At 50.5% G+C, this 21,878-nt stretch overlaps 2 protein-coding genes across 2 annotated transcripts; both read right to left on the minus strand.

Moving 5' to 3' along the window:
* Positions 1-12,301: 12,301 nt before the first annotated feature.
* On the minus strand, positions 12,302-17,774 carry REXO2 (RNA exonuclease 2). Its single transcript, XM_055728612.1, has 7 exons — positions 17,598-17,774; positions 17,426-17,509; positions 16,969-17,046; positions 15,174-15,285; positions 14,287-14,395; positions 13,881-13,934; positions 12,302-12,724 (listed from the first exon to the last, which is right to left on the minus strand). Exons 1-7 carry the CDS (start codon positions 17,727-17,729, stop codon positions 12,595-12,597), a joined length of 699 nt encoding a protein of 232 aa, XP_055584587.1. The 5' UTR covers positions 17,730-17,774; the 3' UTR covers positions 12,302-12,594.
* Positions 17,775-17,998: 224 nt separating this feature from the next.
* On the minus strand, positions 17,999-20,881 carry RBM7 (RNA binding motif protein 7). Its single transcript, XM_055728611.1, has 5 exons — positions 20,716-20,881; positions 20,351-20,513; positions 19,664-19,766; positions 19,310-19,403; positions 17,999-18,849 (listed from the first exon to the last, which is right to left on the minus strand). The coding sequence occupies exons 1-5, from the start codon at positions 20,809-20,811 to the stop codon at positions 18,433-18,435; spliced, it is 873 nt and encodes a 290-aa protein (XP_055584586.1). The 5' UTR covers positions 20,812-20,881; the 3' UTR covers positions 17,999-18,432.
* Positions 20,882-21,878: the final 997 nt, after the last annotated feature.

The following is a 21,878-nucleotide window of genomic DNA, read 5'->3' on the forward strand; positions in this document are numbered from 1 at the left end:
TCCTACCCCAGAGGTGTTAGTGAGTAGAAGAGAGAAAACAGAAGGACACAACAGGTTGGAGAGCTCATGGGGATGCTGAGTGGGTACAAACTGTCGGCGTCAGCAGCAAGGGAAGCAGGGGAGCCTTCCACCAGCTGTTCCCCAGCCCTCTGGGTGCTGGTGAAGGCTTGCCGTGGATATCAACGCAGACATTTCCAAAAAAAAAAAAAAAGGGGGGTTGGCACCCACCAAACAAGCCAGTGTCCAGGAGAGCCTGCCTGCAAGGAGAGCTGGCGCAGCCGCAGCTCATGGCAGGGTAACAGCCAAAGTCCAGGGCACCCAGAAGGGATTTGTGTGTGAGGAGCGCTCAGCCCACGGGAGCCGACAGTGCACGTAACGCACACCTACCCACGCACGTCGGCGAGCACTTAATTGGGCCCAGAGCAATCACAGCCGATTGTTTCCCCAACAAACAATGTCAGTGTGAAGTTGCAACTCGCTGCAAGCCAACCCCAAAGGGAGCTCCTGTCCAGCTCGTGTGGCACTCATTACACCCAGCAATCAAAGCCTTCATCACCTTGTTCTTCCCCCCTGAGCTGCGAGAGGGCTGGCAGCCCGCTCCCTCTCATCCTAGCACGGGCAGGCTTTGCCTGCGTGACAGCGCTGGGAGCCAAAAGCCTTTTTCTCTGTTGTTACCAGAAGGAGTTTTATTCCAGCTGAAGGGAACAATGTGAATGGGCTCCACGGAGCGCTGGCTGGCAATGAAAAGTTCCTCTGAACCAACAGAGGTTTGCTTCAAGGGGGCCCGTGAAGAGATTCTGCTTTAATTATGAGGAGGGAAGTGCCACATAAACTAATTAATATATGCACACAAATACGTACATATGTAAGCATACACACACAGACATCCCCCAAAACACACGGAGCATGAGAGCACTGCAGAGTAGCGTCCTGGTGATCTGCAGTTCACAGACCAGACTTCTGCACTGAAGTCACATTGCCACCAAAGGGAAATGAAACACAGATTTATTTTTAACTTGGTTATCTAGAGGGAAAGAGGAAGGAATTACTTGCGGTGGAAGAAGTAGATGAGGACCCTGGAGATCTTAGCTTGGTTCTTGGCTCTGCTACAAATTCCCCATGCAACCTTAAGCAGGTCACTTCATCTCTCTGCGCTTCATTTCCCTTCTAAAAAGTTTGGAGAGCGTGATCCTCCCTCCGGTCTTGTCTGCCTGGGTCGGGAGCACACATTTATTTTATTCCGGTGCAGTGCATGGAGTTGGCACGGTGTGGGAGATGACTGCCAGCCAGGGAACTTGTGGGGCAACTTCTCCCGTTGTGCCTTCATGCAGGCTGCCTGCTCATTTCAAAACAGAGCTGCACAGAGGAAAGGTTTTCTTCTTAAATCAGTAAAACATTACACAGGGATAAAGCAGGTCTGGAATGGCTGTGCTTCTTGCAGCATGATTTGCAGAGACAATCTCTTTTGTTGTTCCCTCTCCTTTATCGGTCTGTTCAGTCTGCAAACATTGGCTTTAGTGGGAAAGACAGAGTCTTAGCCATGTTGAACACTGCCTCGACGTTGCCTGGCAGGTTTTTATCCTGAGATGTGTTGTGGCCAGCGGGGGGAGGACCGCGTCCTGGGCTGTGGCTGGGAGCAGCCCTGCGAGGGGGCACCACAGCCCCCGGGCTGCTCGGAACCAGCTGGGACAAGTGTCCCCAGCTCAGGTCCTGCTCGTGGATCTTCTGGGAGAATATCCGCAACTGGTGAACACCTGGTATGGGAATTTTTAATTGAGGAAGAGGATTGGGGGGTGGAGGGTTGGGGGTTTGGTTGTTTTTTTTTTCAAGTGGCATTACTTTAAGGAAATAAAATCAGCTTTGCACTGGCAAAATGCAAACCGAACCGTCCATGATATGAACAGCAGCATGCCTTTCACCCCGTCATTTTGAGCATGGGTAAGGTTTGGGGACCCCCACTGGAAAACAACGTTTGCCACCACATCGCAGTTGCGTTCTAAGAGGAACACAAACCATCTCCAGGCAGCAAAGTGGACAAAGAGGGGGGCTGATGTGGTGGCAGGCAGGCGGTGGGCAAGCCTGGGGTGGTGGGCAGGTGGTGGGCAAGCCCTGGGTCCCCAGTGCCAGAAGGAGCCTCCGTCCCCATCACTGGGGAAGGTCTTCCTCACCACAACCAGCATTTTGCCCTTTTTCACTCTCTTCCCTCCGCTCAGGCTGTTCTGCTTTCTCTTCCGCCTCAACGTCAGCCCTCGGGATGTTGGGGGGTGGCCTGTCCTCCCCAGGACCAGGGCAGCTAAAGCAACACAGAACTTTCTGACAAGTTGTGTTTTACAGAGTACTTGCGGGGTAATTTTGCACGTCCTTGTTTTGTCATTTAGGGCACTTAAAGTGTCATGGAGATTTTGCTGTCCTAAAAGCTTATCTGTCAGCATCAGTGAGTTATTCCATTTAAAATGTATCATCAACAGCAGCGGGAGGAAAAAAAAATAAAAAAGGCAAAAAAGACATGCCTGAAGGTTTTCTATTCCAGGCTCTCTCCCGCTGACCTTGAGCTTGGACCCTGTCAATTCCCACGGCCAGTGGGCAGTACTGGCAGCGGTGCCTGGGGCTGGGCTGCCCACAGCATCCCTGCTGCTTCCAAGCAGCCGTCCAGCTTTGACTAAACGATCTGGTGGGGGATTTTGCTGGGGGGGGTGCCATTCCCTCGCCCACCTTCATAAAGGCAGCAGCGTGCCGGTGCTGCAGGCTGCAGATGTGCAGAAGCTCTCTTGGATGGTTGCAATGGAGCCAGTGGCTCTGCTTGGGAATGGAGCGGGAAAGGGCACAGTCATTTCTCTGGGAAAAGTGGGAATTCAAGTGTGCTGCTCTGAAGCCAGGCAAAAGCAAGAAGTGCAGAGGTCTAGTTCTCTCTTCCTTTGCTTCAGTGTAGCATGAGCTGATCTTTTGCCTGATTTTCATGGTTCACACCCGAATAGCACAGCGTGGATGGATGAATAGACTGAGAGGTGCAGGGAAGGGCAGAGAAAAATTAGTTATACCTGGAAGGATGGATGGATAACTGGTTATGCTGCCATCGTGGCAGCTCGACTGCCTTGTGTCCGGAAAGGAGCTTCCACATGGAAAACCCGCCAGTCTGGCAGTGCCTGGAGCTGCAGGGACTCTTGTTATGAACAGCAAACCAGAAAACAAACACACCTTGTGCAGTAAACAGGTTTTAATGTGCTGTTAACTGTCTTTATGCGGCTTTCTGTCCAGGGAGGTGGATTTACATATGTATTAACGGGCTTTCACCCTGCTACGTGACCGCTGTGCCGTATTTCATTTACTTTGGAAATCCAGTGCCAGGCTGGATCATAGAAAAATGTTGTATACAGATGCATAAAATATTTATTCCGAGCACAGCAGCAAATAAAAGAGTTGGTGGGATGGATTGGGAGCCCAGGGGCACATCAAGCAAGAGGAATCAGAGGGAAATCGCACAAGTGCCATTTGCAGGTGTTATTGGAGGTGCTTCCCCACCCCAATAATGGCTTTGCTGAGCAGAGAAGCTTGCACAGAAGGAGCTGGAGAGGAACCGGGAGGCAGGGAAAGACCTTGTCTGACTGTGGGCTGGGGCCAACGGAGCCTGTGCCGCTGCCTCATTTCTTTGCAGAGAAGGCTGGGAAGGAAAATACTCCATCCCACTGTCTGACCATGCTCAGGAGCAGCTCTGTGTGCAAAGGGCAAAGATGCTGTTATTAAAGCGGACAGAGAGCTGGTGTGGGATTTTTTTTTAAGTGGGATCACTGCAGCTCCAAGCTGTGCTGAAAGCCTCCTGCGGGATCTGGAGCCGGTTGACAACTGTTTTGGTTTTCTGGGTGGGTTTGTTGGTTTTTTTTGCCAGATATAAATAATTAGAGCTTGATAGAGCGTGGGGGAAAATGTTGGCTTATCTCTTGAAAAGGGAAGCACAAAATATTTCTAAACAAAGCAGGTTATTTATTGGTAAACCTCCTCCGCCGGAGCCAGCTGCGGGTGCTGCCTGCACTGCCTGCACCTTGCCCTCTGTGGGAAGAGCCCTGGGGTCTGTCCGCTGCTCCCTGGGGCACTGGGGTTATTGCCTTTGTTTTAATGATGGGATAATGCTTTTGCCGCACCTTTCAGCAGTGCTGAGGGTGTTTCCAACTGGAGCAATTCCACAGTCAGGGCCAGAATGGCTTCAAAACCTGGGCAGAATAACTGATGCAGTTTTTTAACTTGCTCTAGAATTGTATCCATAATCCATGGTTACATTATTAATGTAGTATTAAAAGGACTTGAGGCCTCTCAGCAAACTCCTATTTCAAATAAATAATTACTGGAGCCGAGATAATTTATTAAATTAAATTGAAAAACCCAGGCGCACTCCATATTTGCCTTTGAGTAATTTTTTTTTAACTACCATGTCCAAAAATACACTGTTATTCACGTTGCCGTATCTAGAAGCTGTAAATGGGCTGGAATGTTGATGCAGCAGCGGGTGGTTTTGGCAGGACTGAGTCCACAGCCTGGGTACCACGTTGCTGGGCGAGGTCCCATCTGCATTTCCCATCTCCAGGCAAGGGCATGGACATACTTCCCAGAGTTCATTGGAAAGCAAGCAAACAGAAGTCCATATTGAGTTTTATGCCCAAGACACCTTGGCAGGAAGCAAAGGGATGTGCTGCATGTTATGTCACTTGTGTCCCATTTGCCTCTTACAGAAAGGAGGGAGGGAGATGAAAGGGAGGAACGTTCGTTCGATGGCTCTGCCTGTCCTCTCCGCAGAAGGGCCCTTTTGCCAAAGCGCCAGGCTTCACCACCCGAGGACAGTGGCGCATGGCATGAGAGAGCAGGAGAAGGGCAGAGATGGTGCTTGCTCTCATCCAAACTCATCTCACATCTTCACTTAAGCCAGAATAATTTAGCACTGACGTAGATACCGCGATGGACACGCGATGCAGGACAGCCTAGAAAGCTTTCCTCTGGTAGAGGGATTTAATGGCAGCGTGTACAAGATTTTCTTGCATCTTGTCTGTTGGCCATTTATGAGCGAGGCCATTTCAATTAATCAGTAATTTTTCATAAAGTGCTTTGATTAAACAAATAGCAAGACTGCAAGCACAAAATACTATTTTACTATTCAAAACCTCTGTGGTCACAACTGCAATATTGATTGAGCTTTCAGAGCATCACAAACAGAAATAGTGATTCGTGTAAATACTCCTGGAGGAGTGAAGGGTGTGCGAAGCTGGGGCGGGGGGGCTGGTGCTTGTGTGGAGGGCCTGCATCCTTCCCCCCTCCCCAGCCTCCGCACAACTTGTGCAGAAGAGTGCTCCATTTCCAGCACAAAAATAACGCCTGCTTTGGTGGGTTTTATCTGCAGTTTGCCGAGGCGCGTGACAAATTTGTACTAAATCAGAACCTCAAATGATGCCAGCACATAAAAACAGGAAAGCTATGGCATAATACAGGAAAATGAGATAAAAATCCTTCATACGGCACAGTTACTTCAGAAGCAAGAATAAACAATATTTAAAAATGTATAAACACAGATGGCATGTTTTCCTTAAAAAAATGTTTTGAGAAAAATAAAAGCCTCTTAAAAAGGAATAAAATATGAAAAGGAGGAGAAGTAGGTCAGAAAGATGAAGTCAAAGGAAGGGGGGAAAACCAAAAAAAATGGGAATCAAAAATAAAGCATATTCCACCGGTACATGGCCATGGTGTGGGTCCTGGCAGCTTTCTGCCTGGGCGACAGCGAACTGCACGTCCTCGGGTCTAATCCAGCACCATCCTGGGGTTCTGGCAGGCAGAGAGCCGGCAGTGCCACGGGTGATGTACCTTGGGCGTCTCTGGGGAAGCTGGCTGTGGTGAATAATCCCACGCAGCATTTCGGGGTAAGCAGGACCAGAGGCTGCCCAGCCGCAATGGCAAAGCGGAGGGTAGAGATGCCCCTCAGAAGCACCTGGCTGAATCAGGGTCTGAGCCCACCTGCAGGTACCAGTGCGCAGTAAATAAAGCACGTTTCAATTGCCCACTTACCCAGGAATCAGTGACAAAGGAGAGGGATGTTCAAAAGACTCATTTATTTGCACCATTAACCATTTTAACAGCCTCTCTCCAATAACGATCATTCCCATGATTAGAAGAGCAGGTGTTCAAATAATAAGAGCGATTGAGAAGCCTTGGATGGTCATTATTATTAATACCCATAATAAAAAAGATACCCGTAATAAAAAAGAACCAGGAAGACATACACTCCGCATGCTCTTTTATACCCTTTTTGTTTATAGACTGGTAGCTCTTTCTCTGGGACACCTCGACGGAGGCTGGGCAGTAGCAGAGGCCAAGAGGTGAGATGCCAGCTGTGAAGGGATAGTATAAAAGCATCACAGGGAGAAGGCTGCACCTGCCGCACGCACAGGTACCTTCCCGCTGGCCCTACAGGGAATAAGGGACACTTTCTGGATTGGTTTTGTCCTGTTTTCTGCTCGTATTGCGCAACTGGGGTCAACAGTCTCCTCATGCGCTGCGCTGTACTAGCTCCCTGAGCAAACCCTGCTGGTTGGCAGGCAGTGCAGTTATGAAAATACATCACTTGGTCTAGACGAGCATTTTGCTCACCAGGCTGTATCCCTAAAAGCTGTGACATGGGGCATGTGCACCCTGTTCTGTATCTCTTGCTTTGGGTTGCCAGACACGAATTAACTGTACCGATAGTCACGCCGTAATGATCAGAGCTGTCCGGGTGGTTGGACAAGGTGACCACTGTAGGTCCCTTCCAGCTGAAAACAGTCTGTTCTCCTCTAAGCTGGGCAGCATGCTGCAGGTAATTTGCACTCCAGGAAAAAAATTTCAGTGCTTCAAAAGTATGGAAAAACAGCTTAAATGTTTGAAGGATATGCCTGGATGAAAACAACCCCCCATGGGAGTGAAGCTTCCATGTGAAAACAGAGTTGAAGGTGCTCCATTTCCCATGCAGAATAAATACCACACATGGCGGTCAGTTATCTCACAGTGAAACCTCTGCAGCAAGAACTTAATTGATTCTAGACACAGAAATGAAAGTTCATTTTACTGGTGTGAAGTTCAAACTATTGCTGCATCTCAGGGAGGAATAAATACATGCACGCCTTGTAAAAGCAGCGATGAGACTGCAGTATCCTTAATCCTCTGGCACGGTGAGCCCATACAGCCTCTGCAGGTCTGCCTCTGGGGACTGTACCTGTTAGGGGGGGATCTCCTAGCCCGGCGGAGAGTGGGAAACTGCGCCAGAGAAATGCAGGTTTGAAACAACACACGCCTTCAGTAATAAAACACTGGAACGCTCTGACAATAGAAATGCTACATTCACTGTCGGTTGCTGTCCTCAAGTGGAAGTTGAATGGGTTTCTGGAAGATTTAAATCGAGGATGTTATTGGACTCTGCAGTCTGAGATGCCACCGCAGAATGAGTAACTCCTTGCGCTGGAGGACTGAGGGTGAAATACCCTGGGCCGTGTTCAGCAGGGCATCAGAGGAGATTATCATGGTGGTCCCTCTCATCGCTGAAGCCTAGAAATATTCGCTCTCCTAATTATTTCTGCTATTGCTCACACTTGGGTAAAAAGAGTTCAGAGCCTTCTGAGACAAATCTCACCACTGCCGGAGCCCCTATGCATGCTGGCGTGGGCTGGGGTGGGGACTGGCAGCATGGTGGCCACTGTGCGGACCCCTGCTTGGGTACCTGCCCTGCTCCGGAGATGTGCTGCTGGATGCTTGTACAGCAAGAGCAGGTCAGCCAGGTGTAACGAGGCTTCTCACAGACCTCCATGGCACCTCGTCATCTCAGGGACCTTGATCTCGTCTGTCCTGGTTTCAGCTGGGATAGACTTAATTTTCTTCTCGGTGTCTGGTATGGCGCTGTGTTTTGGATTTCGTGTGACAGCAAGGTTGACAGCACACTGACGTTTTCCGTTGTTGCTGAGTAATGTTTATGCTAAGTCAAGGACTTTTCAGTCTCTCAGACCCTGCCAGCAAGAGGGCTAGAGGGGCACAAGAAATGGGGAGGGGACACAGCCGGGACAGCTGACTCGAACTAGCCAAAGGGATATTCCATACCATGGGACGTCAGACTCGGTATATAAACCAGGGGGGGTTGGCCAGGGCTGGCCGATCGCTGCTGGGGAACTGGCTGGGCATCTGTATCTGTCAGTGGGCAGTTAGCAGTTGTATTGTGCATCACTTGTTGGCAGGTTTTTTTCCTTTCTTTTTGGATTTTATTCCTCTCTCCCTCCTTTTCATTTCAATTGATGTTGATTTTGTTGTTTAGTAGTAGTATAGTTCATTTTATTTCAATTATTAAATTGTTCTATCTCAACTCATGAGTTTTACCTTTTTCCCCATTTTCTTCCCCATCCCACCAGAGGAGGGAGGGCAGTGGGCAAGGGGCCTGGCTGCTGGCTGGGGTTAAACCACAACATCATCCCAACCCCAGGCTTGGCAAGAGAAAATGGAACCTGCTGCTCCAAAGCTGCTGTGTATTCCTTCCCACTTAAGCTTGGGGGCTTCAGGTCTAACATGCGCTGTGGCACTGGAGAAGAGCTCTTTAGCAGTGGTTTCTGTTAGAAGGGAACCTGGTTTCCAAGGCTGGCGGAGGTTTCAGGTGGTGATGAGTGGCATGTAGCTAGTCCTTCACCAGCGCTTGTGGGGCAGGGCAGAGACGCTTCTCCCTGCCTGGGATGCCACAGGAACAACCTGCAGGCATGGGGATCCTGGCAGCATGGGATCCTCCAGCACATTCAGGCTTGGAAGCGTTTTCTTGCTGAAATACTACTGAGGATAAATTTCTGAGTCCTGCTCCTCCATCTCGGGCTGGCTCCCGGAGCCAGCAGCACATCTCCCCATCACCGGCTCGGTCCTGGTGTGAAATGCCTCTCTGAGCTATCGATTGCAGTTTTCAGAGGACTTTCATGCTGTTTATTGAAGGTGGTTTATTTTTTAATGGTAGCTCCAAGTTACATTTTTCTCGGTTGAGGCTGGCAGCAGCAACTGCCCCTCAAAGCTGTGGAGGTGTTGAATGTCAGGAGAGACTTTTCTTTTTCCTAAGAATCAGCATTTGCAGTGGCTTGTTAGCTTCAGGAGCCAGCTTGGAGTCCCTGCACAAAAACCAGCAGAAAGAGTTGGGTTTAGGGTAGTTTATTTTAATGAGCTGAGCAAATAAGTTGGTGGAGGGAAAAGTAGGGAGAGGAAAACTCAGGCAAATTATCAAATGTCTGATGTCAGAAAGTTGCAAGGCATAGCTGTTTAGTCCTCTGTCGCTCACTCTGTAAACTGAGGTTTCCCTGCCTTCAGTCTAATCTGCACCAGCACTTGTTCTCATGTACAGATAAGCCCCTCGCCCACCATCGGTCCTCTCTCTCGTACTCACCTTCTCCTCATGTCCTGGCATGGGGCAGGAGAAGTGGTGCTGTGCAGGACGCTTCTGTGGCCCCAGGTTTTCAGGGGCAGGGGCTTGCCCAACAGTACCTGTTTGAGGGGGGAGTGTCTGGTGGAGCCCCCGTAGGAGCTCGGGAGGGCTTCTGGGAGCGGGTCCCCACACCTTGGACCCCGATGGAGAGAGCCTAACCTGTGAGAACCACAAACCAGCAAGAGCCACTTCAATAAGTCAGAACAGGCATTGCTGGGGAATCAGCAGATTATCATACTTAACTGAAATGCAGAGTACGTCTTGGCGGCAATCTGAAGGTTTTGCCACGTGCATGACAGATAAGGTATCAGTGTTGTTACAAGTAGGTCTGCAATGCATGAAAGGGCATTTTTCTATTCAGATGGCTCAGGACGTGATCTTATGAAAGGCCAATATGTAAAACATATGCTGCTGACACGGTCCAAGCAGAAAGGCAACAGGCTTTCATTCTGTGTGGGAAGGCAAATGTGATAATCCTTCCCCACCTTGCTATTTAGGTAGCAGCGTATCAGCTGTTGCATGAGGGCACGCTGCAGTGGCGAGATGGAGATCTCCAAAAAACAGCTCCCCAAATGTAGCCTGGGGCTGCCAGCTTCTTTCTGTCCACCATGCCTTTAGCTAAAACTTACTCTGTCCACAAGGCACAGGGGTTTTTTTATGGCGTGTCCCGCAAACTGACTCCAGGATTTCCAAGACTTGCTCGCTTATCGTTGGTGATGATGACCCTTCAATTAGAATTTAGCTGGCAGCTTTGGTGATGTGAGAGGCTGCAGTGACATCAGTAACAGGAGTAAAAACCTGCTTGTGTCCCACCAGCGTTGGGCTGCCACCTGCACAGCACCTCCGGAGCCTGTCATCGTATACGTAGTAATGTATGTAGGAATATGTGACAAATGTTCCAAATGCAAATCTTTGTTGTTATAACACCCCAGAAGCCGAGGGGCTAGTTGCATCTCTTCCATCACCCACTCTTTCTGGTTTTGATGAATTAATGCAGAATAGATGATTTGTTTTTTAACATGGCCGACTAAAAGCGGTAAGACACCTTTACTTGGAAAGCAAATTGGTTCTGCTGGTGTGCTCACACTGCCTAACACTGTAATGTGTTGTTCTGTGCGTGCTCCTCCCTGTCAATCAGAGCATGAACCCACGCCACAGGCTCCATCCTAAAACACCAAACATGCAAAAAGGGTCAATGAACATGTAAATACTCCCATTAAATCAACGTGATTCCTTGTGCGCTTCAAGCAAAGCATTTAGAGAGCTTTTAGCCTGTACACTCACACTGCCAAGGGAGCAACAGAAACATCACACACCAGAAACAAAATTGAAAAGGGGAAAAATGAGCGAATTGTGGAGGGGGGGATTGGATTTGTTCGATGTCCTTCAGCAATTAATGATAAGAAAGGACATCCAGCCAGGTTTTGACCTTCCCTCTAACAGAGCTTGCAGAGACAATGCCAGTGGTCACCCATGCCATCTGGCCTCTCTTACCCGCTTGTGCCCAGGATTTTTTGCAGCGAGCACCCAGGCACTTCCCTCTGGCAGGATCAGCTCCCAGCCCAGCTAGGCACTGCCAAGACCGGTTTTCTCAGAAGTAAAAGGAAAGGTAGCATTGTGAGGGATCCCCCATTCCTCCCCTTGTATTCATGAGCCCCCTCTGTATTTTTGCACTGCAACTGAAGAAAATGAACATATCTCTTGTGAACTGGCAAGGTGGAAGGGGGCAGCTTCAGTCATCACTGGGGTTCCAAGCCAGCACTTCAGACCCCTCCCCACTGATATTTTCATTAGCGAAGAGCTTAATGTTTGTAAAGCGCTGTGGTTCCTTCTCCTTCAAAGCCGTTACGCTGAAGTAATTACTAGGGCAGCAAACACTGGGGATGTGCAGACACAGAACCACAGAACGATTCAATTCCGTGTGTGGTTTTGTCCAATGGTGGGTAATATATTTCATTTTCTCAGTCCTAACACTTGTGCCATTGATTTCTGGGATGTCACAGCTGTCTGTGCTACACATGCATTTACCTACCCTACTACATGACTTGCACGTAGCTGTTTTGAGTTAAGTCACAGTTCCTATTGTTAAACAAAGTATTTTAAGAATGCTTTCATTTTAATGCCAATGTTCTGAAAAGCATGCTGAGCAGAGCACGCTGCTTTTAGGGAAAAGTTCAGGCCCCTCTCCTGACATACACTCCTTTTATATTTCACTTGTCCCAGAGGGTACATCTGAAAACCAGTAACCCTTTCTCCGCAAACCTGACACATGGGATGGTTTAGGTCACAGAAGCAGCTATTTACGTTTCCTGTTCTCACAAGCACATTGTGAAAATGGGAAGCGCTACAGATCAGGCACTTTAGAAGTTATTATTAAAGGCCAGTAGCTACCGTAGCAGTATCTTCCATCTTGACCCAAAAGACATGCAGCACTTCAGGTTTTGTTTAAATTGAAATGTCACCCCCACACACTCACAAATCAAGGGTCTCATGCAGCTGCCTCGTGCAGACGTTGCACACGGGGCAAACAGAGATGGCAAAGCAGCGCTCACCTCAGAAACGCAGCTTTGTGGCTTGAATTACAGCACACTGGGTGGGGAGAAAGAAAAGGTGGCCATGCCGTGACGCCAGTGTCTTGCGCTCAGTGGGCCATACCAACTGATGGGCAACGTCAGCTTGTTTCTGAAGGGTGGTGTCGCACAAAAGGGCTTGTTAAATGCCCACGAATGCAACAGGTGCACGTACTGTACTGATATACCGTAAGTCATTCCCCAGAGCGCTTTCTTTCTCCAACCCACGTTCACCTAGCAGCTTATGGCGAGCGCAAAAGAGAGGCGGTATGAAAACACCACCTTTCAACAGAACCATTTTTATTGTGTTGTGAAAGACTGCATCTAAAACCAGATGAAGAGGAGTATCAAACAGCATGTTTTACCTAGTGTGTACAAAGACGCACGCCACTGAGGCTCGAGTGTGTTGATTCCTTGCTGAAACAGAAAAGAAGCAGTAACTCAGGCTTCTGCATTCTAACAACTGTTAAGAAACAAGGTAACTGAAGGGTGCAGCTTCTCGAGAGACTGGCAAACAGAAAAGAACCAGGAGACACATCTAGTATGTGCTACAGGATGGCATGGTACGATGAGAAATCAGCTGGTGGTTTTATCGCTTTCTCCATTCTCTATTAGTTTCCTTTTCTTTTCATCCGTTTTCCTCTTGAAGATGCTATCTCTGTAGAACTGAAGTTCTTTGATGCTTTCCCTGATGTCATCAAGCGCTCTGAAAAGAGAATTAAGGAGGATTTCAAAATGTCTGTGCCCATCTCCAGTTACAGCCAGATTCTAATGCTTCTGAAAAATTCCAGGCTGTAGGAAGCCAAACTCTGATATGCACGGATTGCACATCCGTCAGAGATGAAAACAAGCCTCACTAGTCTCAAGTATGCGGAAAGCAGTAAAAGTCCAGCAGCACCGATGGGTCAGGGAGTGACGTACAGCTTTTTAGCTGATGTTGCCACGGGACACAGAAGCTCCTGAAAGCCAACAGGTTCTACAGCTTCAACTATTAAAAGCAATTCAGCCCAAGAGAAGAGACGAGGGCTCCGGAGACCTGCTTTCAGCACCTGCTTTGGCCAGTTTTGCCCGCTCAGACAGCAAGGTCTGTACAGGTCTGCACGTTCCTGTGGGGTAGCACACCAACCTGTCAGTTTGATCGAGACCTCTGCTATAGATGAGTGCCCTTGCTCTCCATACAGTATACACGGACTTACCAAAGCCTGTGCATCCTGCATGACCCACTGTCTCCTCCCTTCAGAAGAACGAGAAAATGTAGCTTTCTTGGAATACATGTTAACATTGCACAGAATCTTTTATTCCAAAACCTTGAGGTAACTGCAACTTTTAGGGATGCCTCAGATGCTGGCAGAAGCGTAACTCAAAATTAAGCCCTTCCACAGAAAGGAGAAACAGCTCCCTGACACACTACGAACCTCGGAACTGGGCAGGAGCAGAACTCTCATCTCCTCATTTGCCACCTGCTGATCTTAGTGTCTGTGAACAACTCAGCACAAAACAAGGGCAGGTAAAACCCACTGTTAAGCTACCGTTTTCACATAATTTCTCCCTGCGATATCTACAAAAGTGACAGATGTACCTATGCTGCCAAACAAGCATCTTGGCTCAAACAGCAGACAGAGTGAATCAGAACAGACAAGGAAAGTTCCAGTTCTCTGTGTTTTGATAATCCCTTTCCCTATACTAACCAGGCTTTGGAGAGGAGAATACAAACATATGATGGGGAGCACAAGCACAGAGCCTCCGCTGTTGTCTGCGCTAGAAGTAGCAGTCTAGAATTCAAAGGAAATTCCACATTCTGCTCGTGAAGAGCACAGTTCCTGCCTGACAACCTCCGCTACAAGCAAACATAGAAACCTTACCTGTGAGAAGCTGCCTTCTTTGGTGCAAACTCATATTCTTCTGGATACCAGCGTCTGTAAGCCAAAAAAAGTGCCACTTAGAAGAGGAAACTGGGATTCCAAAACACATCTGGTGGCTGCTATGGGTTTGTTACAGTCAGTGAAAGAATTCCAGTTTCACTGGCATCCACAGAAGCCTGTACTCTATAAGTCAGGGTGCTGCAAACTCCAGAGCACACCTCGCACAGAGTACTTCACAGCTCTCTCTGCGCACCCCCTCAAAACAGAAGCAATGAAAGAACGAGGTGGCTGCAGGCAGCCCTCTCCCAGCAGCCTTGAACCTTGTTTTAGACAAGCACGCATTATGCCCTTAACAGGCTTCCCTAGATTCTCTTTCATATGACTACTTAATTTGGGGAACATTTACCTGCAAAGTTCTTTGACGGTGCTCACATCAATGATCCTGTAATGAAGATGCCTCATGAACTGAGGCATGTATTTGTCAAGAAATTTCTTATCTGCATGAACAGAGTTACCTACAAAGACACAAAACAAGACGTTTCTTCAAAGACATTACAAAGCCACCACGAGCAACATCTGAATGAGAAGCAGGCTAAGCGAGCTGGGGAAAGATCATAGGGTAAGAAAAGCTGTTCATAAACAGCTTGTTTATCCCATTTTCTAGTAAATATGATTGTAAAGGTTTGTCAGATTTTCATTGTGGGATCACAGTTTAAATACGTAATCCCTCTAGTAATTCTTCAGTTACTACGGTAATTTCTTCAGACTACTACAATTTCTGTTGCGCAGATAAGTATCACAGTATTATGTGATCACTGGATTTTCTGCCAAGTGAAAATAGGCACTGCCATTCATTTCACTCAGCACCAGTCCCCAGACTGTACATGAACGTCCTGAATGTAGTTGCAGGACATCTGGAAGAGTCATATTTGGCATGTGGTTCGATACACAGCGAAGAAGACACTGTCAGGTCTGCCGCTCAAACTTTGCAGTCACAGACTGCAGTCAGCAGTTCAGTTGCCCACCCCAGTTATAACTGTATATGGAAACAGTAATGCAAAAAAGAACCAAAGTTTCCTGCAGCAGTGGCATGCAATACTTGCTTTAGAGAATCTGCAGGATGGATGATGCCATCACTGAACCTCTCCTTACTAAACAGGTTTTGATTTGCATGCCAGATGTCAGCATAGAGATGAAGGCATCCCCACCATGTGCATCAGCTGGCCTTTTGGCATCCAGCTGGCATCCGCACGAGGGATGATACTGTTATTAATAAGAATAAACATACTTTACCTGCAAGAGGACAGAGACCCGGGGGTGTCTGTTGTCGCACAAAGGACAGGAACTCATACTCTGCTTGCTGCAGTGAAATCTTACTCTCCTTCACAGCCTTAGTAAGGCCAGACTGCAAAAAAGAGCCATCCGTCAGAAATCAGAAACACACAGTGCCAGAAAAGATACTTCCAGAAATGCTCAGCAGCAAAAGGTCAACCCTTCAAGTGTTATTTGTTTAAGGAGAGGCATTTGCCTCCCCAGCACACAGCAGTAGGTATAAATAAACTGAAATAATCAGGACCCTGGCTTAAGTGTTTATCAAGACTCCTATAAATCAGAAAAGTTCCTTCCTCCTTCTTTTTTTCAATAGTTAAATGTCAAATCTGCTCCAAGTGTTCTCAGTGACTTGTTTCCATCTGGCTATGCTATATATTTCCACGACTGTGCCGCAAAAATCTACTTGACAGATCCAAGTGGTGGTTAAAAAATTCATTATGTGGCTGCATTTTCATCTACATTCTAATTGCTTCTCTTCTCTTAGTCAATTAAAAATAAGTAGCTCCTCAGAAGCAGCGATAACATTATGCTACCATCTCCAATTCACTCGTGAACTGAAGCTGAATTTGAGTCAACTGGAGAAGGGGAAAAGCACCCATCACGGTAAATTAATATTAATTTTCCAAACTCTTGCTAATCCTTCCCAGGGAGAGTGAGATGCCGAAGGAGGAAGGAGGGGAGGGGTTACAGATGTCTTAAAACTTCAGCCCTTAATTGAAAACTAACTTGAATTTCAATTCATAATCACGGATTGGAAAATCCATTCACTTTCTTGCTACCGGCAAGGAGGAAGCTTTCTTTGGTGGCTGAAAGAACTGCAAATAATCTCTTGCTGCTAAAGTTAAGCTCTCAGCAAAAAAACACCAGGTTTACAGTGCTGAGGGGACAGGCAGAAACAACAATACAGTGCTTACAGTAAAACAGCCACTTTAAATTGGCAGCAAGAAAACTACATTTTGTTGGCTCTGGACTATTCTACACCAATCTTGTGCCTCTTCTTACTTAGGGCTTCAAGCCACATCTTCCCTTCTCCCTCAGAATTACTCTGTGAATTATTTTAGGCAACGCAGAACAGATTTCACCGGGAGGAGCTGTGAGAGGACTCCATCCAACCCAGCCCACAGCCGGGGCTCCTGCAGAAACAGGCCAGGGCCAACGGCTCAACAAGCAGACCAGGGAGCCAAACCGACATCCTAACCTCACACCAAGAGGCACGATGCCAAGCCTCCACCTCTGAAGACGGGAACCAGCTGCACATATCTGAGTGACAGATGCCATTCCCGGGCCCACCGACACTCGTTTCACCCTGCCTGCAACTCTCCCGTGAGCTGTCACTCCAGCCATCTCAGGGGACCGCTCAGCAGCTGTTGGCCTTTGCTGATGCTTCCAGCTCTCAAGTCTGACAGCAGCTTCCAGAGCTATCCAAACTTGTAAAAAAACCAGGCTACAGGGCACAGGCCACTTCAGGACAACTTCGCAGCTGAGACATGGGACGAAGACTCAAGATACACAAATACAATAAGCAACTATGCCATGGATGACTCGCGAGACCTTGGCCAAAACACTACACATCAGCCCCTTGGTACAAAGTAAGGAGGATACTTGCTGTCTCCCATTCTTCATCCCCTCTGAATGCAAACTGTTCAGCACAGGAATTGTCCCTTTTTAGGTGACTGTACTGCAACTAATAATCCTGAATTATACGTCATTCTCATCATTGCAAAGAAAGAGAAATCATCTGCTGTAGAAGGGTTACCTTCCCATGATGCTCCTTGCACCACTCGGACATGCCATCCAGCAGCTCGTCAGGCTGATTAATAATCAGGTTAGGGCCCTGCCGGGAAAAGAAAAAGACAAAAGTAAGGAGAAAAAGTTTAGTACCAAGTGGTTTCAGGCCTGAGACACAACACTGCCACGCACAGCGACCAGGGTGGCAGAAGCTGCCGCTTGGAGAACACAGAGCGGGCGCTCGGAGGTGTAAAGCGAAGGCCGCACCCCCATGCTCCCGCCTCGGCCCGAAGCGCCTGCCGTGGGCGGCCGAGGCGGCCCGAGCCCCGAGGCAGCGAGGGCCGGTGCCCGGCAGTTCCTCGGTTCCAGCTGCCCCTGGAAGCAGGAAGGTGCCGGCGGCCCAGCAGGCCCAGGCCCCCAGGCGGCAGGGCCGGGTGCCGGCAGGGCCGGGTGCCGGCAGGGCCCGGCGGCTCCCCCTCACCCACCTCGGCCAGGACGTTGAGGTCGCAGTCGGTGATGAGGCAGGCCATCTCCAGGATCTGGTCCTTCTCCACGTCCAGGCCCGTCATCTGCCAGAGGGGAGCGGGCTGTCAGCGCGGCCGCGGGCCGACCGCGACCCCCTCCCCTCCCCTCCCCTCCCCACCTCCCTCCCCGCACCTCCAGGTCCACCCAGACCATCCGCTGGCCCATGCCGCCACCGGCCATGGCCGCCGCCCGCCGCCGGCCCCGCCACAGCCGCCCGCTGCAGCCCCGCAGCCGACCCAGGCCAGCGCGGCTGCCGCCCAGCATCGCCGCCAGGCCGCAAAGCGCGGCCGCACCACAACTCCCGGCAGGGCCCGCGGCGGCAGCCCCCAGGCGGGCGCGGGCGGCGGCCGCGGGGGCTGCTGGGAGATGTAGGCGCGGCGGCACGCGGACACCCAGCCTGGAGGGGCATGCACCGGGAACTGGCTCCGCCGGGGCGGGACACGACGGGGAGACCCCGCGGCTGGCCCGGCCTCGGTGCCACGCAGGCAGCGTTACCGCCCCAGGCCCAAGGGAGGCTGGTTCACCCACGGCTATGAGCTTTCTTCCAGGGAGACTTTTAATTCTCTAAGGAACATTCACATTTTCTGTATCAAAAATGCCGTGCGAAATATTTTAAGATGGCAGAAAGCACCCGTCCCACCTCCATTTAAAAGGGGGTTACCCCCACAGCTGGTACAGACTGGCCCCCTTCCACCCCACTGCAAAAGCATCAACAGCTGCTTCCCTGCAGTACGGTTTCTCCGAAACGGCAGCACATCGGGTCATTTCCCCACAAAAAGCCCTGAGGTACAGAGTTAACACGCCTAAAATTCAGATGCTAGTTTTGGAGGGCTACGCCATTAGTAGTTTTACAAACATTAAAAGGTAACTTTGATGGATTGGTCGGTATTTTTTTATATGTGTACTCAGTAAGAAACAGATTGAGCATTCTCTGCTGTCAAGTTCTTTGAAGCCTGCCGCACAGGCGTTAATGCCGCGCCGGGTGCCACTTGGCCTCTCTGTAGCTCTCCCTCCGGTAGTCATGGTTCCAGCCATCACCGTGCCTGTCGTCATAGCCAGGTTCCTCTCTGCCTGCCCTGAAGTGATGCTCGGCACCAGCATCGTGCCCCCTCTCCTCAAAGCCGTACTCCTCCCTCTTGCCCCTGCAGTAGTCAGGGCCCCGGTCCCCAAAGCGCTGCTCACGACCAAAGTGCCTGCCGTCCAGGTGGTAGGGGTGGGCGCTCAGCCTGCCCTTGCGTGACACAGGCATCTCTGGGCGCCGTGGCATTTGGGAGGCTGGCAAGGGGTGGAAGCCATGAGGAGCATGCTGGTAGCCAGGCAGGGCAAAGCCAGGCTGCTCATACTTCCCCCCGAACGGGGGCTGCTGCCACATGGTGCTGTTCATCTGTGAAGAGACGAGGAAAAGGGTTGGTGGGTTTGGTATGCTTGCCTTCCAGGAGAGCACTCCAACCAGTCTGGGGCCGAGGAAATGCTAACCCCTGAGGCAGCCCCCAAACCACACGTTAATTGTGCTGCAAAGGCAGGGGAAAACAAAAGTTCTTTGTTTGGAAATGAGAGTAAACACTAACTTACAGGGCAGCTATTACCAATGGCTTCATCTTAGGATGTTTCATCTTGGGAGCTGAACTCCTAAAGCTCAAGGCCCTCCCTGACTAACCGCCTTGGTAGCAGGAACTGTAAACCTCCTGGAATCATCATTTCAATGCTCCCAAAAGATATTCCCACCACCTCTCACACTCATTACAGGAAACAAATACTCAAAACTAGAGACAACTCCACCAGATGTTATCTGTCAGCTGCAGACAACTGCAGGGTCAGATGCCATTAGTGAGCAAACAGCATACCACCGCTTGTCTCTGAAGGTTCTCAGCAAGCGGCAGAGACCGCTGTGATGATGTGAATCCCGCTGCTACCATGCTGTCAGGACCCCTGTCATATCTGCAGGCAAAAAAAACAAATAAGGAATTTTAGCTTTAAACACAGTTCCAGCGGCATCTGCACCTTAGTGGCGTTTCTCCCATTAGAAGCAAAACAACCATCCAAACATCAGCTGGAACTCACTACCATGGTCAGAAACTGGGAAGAAAGACCAAACTGCACTCAGAAAGAGAGCCAGGCACACAGCGAACCATGCAAATGCTGCTTTCTACTTCAAGCTATGCGCACGTACCCCCCATGCGTGCTGATGGGGCTCGTACCTGCTGCAGTTTGAAGCCGGATGCAGCGTGCTAGACAGGCTGGTGCTGGCGGCTCCGTGAGGGGAACACAATGGATTGCCATCTTGAGATGCGTGACTGCTCCCTTAAGAGAAACAAAACATTTCATGAGGCCAACAAACACAAGTTAGAGCAACTTGAGTCTGAAGAAAACTGGTAAGACACTAAAAGTTTTCACATGCCAAATCAGCCCTTGAGTTTTGGCAGTGACCCACACAGGCACACGATCCAGTCTCCAAAGCGAGATGTTGCAAGTGTCTTAATTAAGATGCAGTTGGGTGGCAATATTCTGGCCAATCTGCCTCATTTGACTGACATCAGAGGCAACTTTTACTGTTTGTGTGATAATTTCGATCAGCTTTCAAGGGTAATATATAATCAAAAGAATATAACCAAAATAATAATTTAAAAAAAAAAAAGAAACAAAAGACTCAGCTCAGGGATTATGCTTGGCTGAAAGGTGCTCTGCTAAAGCCCAGGGACAGAAGCACACGCCTGCTCGCCACCATCGTTCCGCTAAATCACCGGCTGTGAGGTGTGGGGTCGTCTGGTGAGACGCACACATGCAATTTACTCAAATAAATATAAATCCGTCGGACGCTGCGAGGGGGCAGCTGACAGCCCATTTGCTTTCTCTCGAGGTTATTTACTGTTTCTTTTTGTGGGTACCTGATCGGAACTGGATTTTGATGGGCCTTCCGTACAGTTTGATCCCGTTGAGCAGGCTCAATCCGTACGGGACGGATTCCTCATGTTTGAAATTCACGAACGCAAACTGCTTGGGCCTGCCGTCTCTGTCCTTGGGGATTTTAACCGTAATTACCGGGCCTGCCTGCGAATCACGAAATAAAGGCGTTAAAAGCAAAACGCAGCCGCTCTCCCAACAGCCGGGGGGCGGTCGCCACCCACCGGCCGCGGCCCCTACGAGCGCCGCGCTTGTTTGTCCTCCGGCGGCCGCCGTAGCCCGGCCTGGGCCCGCCCCGCCGCCCCCCCGGTATAAAGCGCGGACGGGCGGAGCGGCTGCCTGCCGGTACCTGGTGGAACAGCTCGAAGATGAGCTCCTCGGTGACCTTGGGGTCCAGGTTCCCCACGAAGAGGGTCCGATCGGCCTCGGCCGCCGCCGCCCCCATCGCCGCGGCCGGGCAGCCCTCTCTCAGCGGCGCCAACGTTTGGCTCTGCGCAGGCGCCGTCGGCGGGACGTGCTGCGTCAGCGGGCGTGAGCGGGCGTGCCCTGCCCCTGGCGGCGGGGCCGCGGGGCGGGAGAGGGCCGCGGGGCCGGCGGCCGGGGGAGTCGCGCTCGGGGGCCGGGGCCGGGGCCGAGCGAGGAGGCAGCAACCTGTGGGCTCAGAAACCGGCCGGGGCGGCGGGAGGGCCCCGCGCCTGCGAGACGCCGCGCTCCCACCGCCCCGCTGCCTCCGGGGCCGCGCAGCTCGGCGGTAACTTAGAATAAACCCTGTTTATCGCGGTGGAGTTGTCGCGGGCACCAGCTGTGCGGCTGCAATGGCTCGCAGCGCCGCGGGGGTCGCGGAATCTCTTCCTCTTGGTCAAACGGCACCCTTAAAAACTGGTACGGACTGAAAACCCACCTGAATTAGTGGTTTGCGGAGCGGAAGATCTGCACGGCTCCCGGTCCCTGCAGCGTCATGGTGGGAAGCGGGTGGCCCCTCTGCAGGCGCTTTTCCCCCTCCCCAGCTGTGGTTTCAGCTGCACCCCTCGAGGAGCTGGGGTGTCCGTGTCCCCGGCCCCCCCCTTGCGGGGCTGGGGTCCCCCCTCGGCACGAGCGCCAGGCACGGACACCGACATCGGTTGGTGTCAAAAGCAGCGCGGGGAGGAGAGGGGTGAAGGCAGCTGGAGAGCAGCGCTTTACATTACGGGCCGCCGTTGGGTGCCGTTGCTGCAGGCCAGGGGGGCCGCTTGGGCCCCTCTGTTACATCTCAATACGAAGTGGGCGCTTCGGGGTTTGTGTCTGGGCAGAGCGCTGGCCGGTTGGCCCCCAGCTACTTTACATCCCCAGGTATTACACAAAACAGTTCCCTGCTCTCATCACTTGATCAAGTACTGTTCTTCCCAGCAACTGCGATCCCCGGGATGTTTGTGAAGATGCCGGGTGTGAAACAGGGGTGTTTTCCATCTGGGAAAAAAATGTTGAAAGGGGAAGTTGAGCCTTCATTTTTCATTAGATTCCAACATGTTATGG

This window comes from Falco cherrug, chromosome 17 (assembly GCF_023634085.1).
Source record: "Falco cherrug isolate bFalChe1 chromosome 17, bFalChe1.pri, whole genome shotgun sequence".
Classification (NCBI taxonomy): domain Eukaryota; kingdom Metazoa; phylum Chordata; class Aves; order Falconiformes; family Falconidae; genus Falco; species Falco cherrug.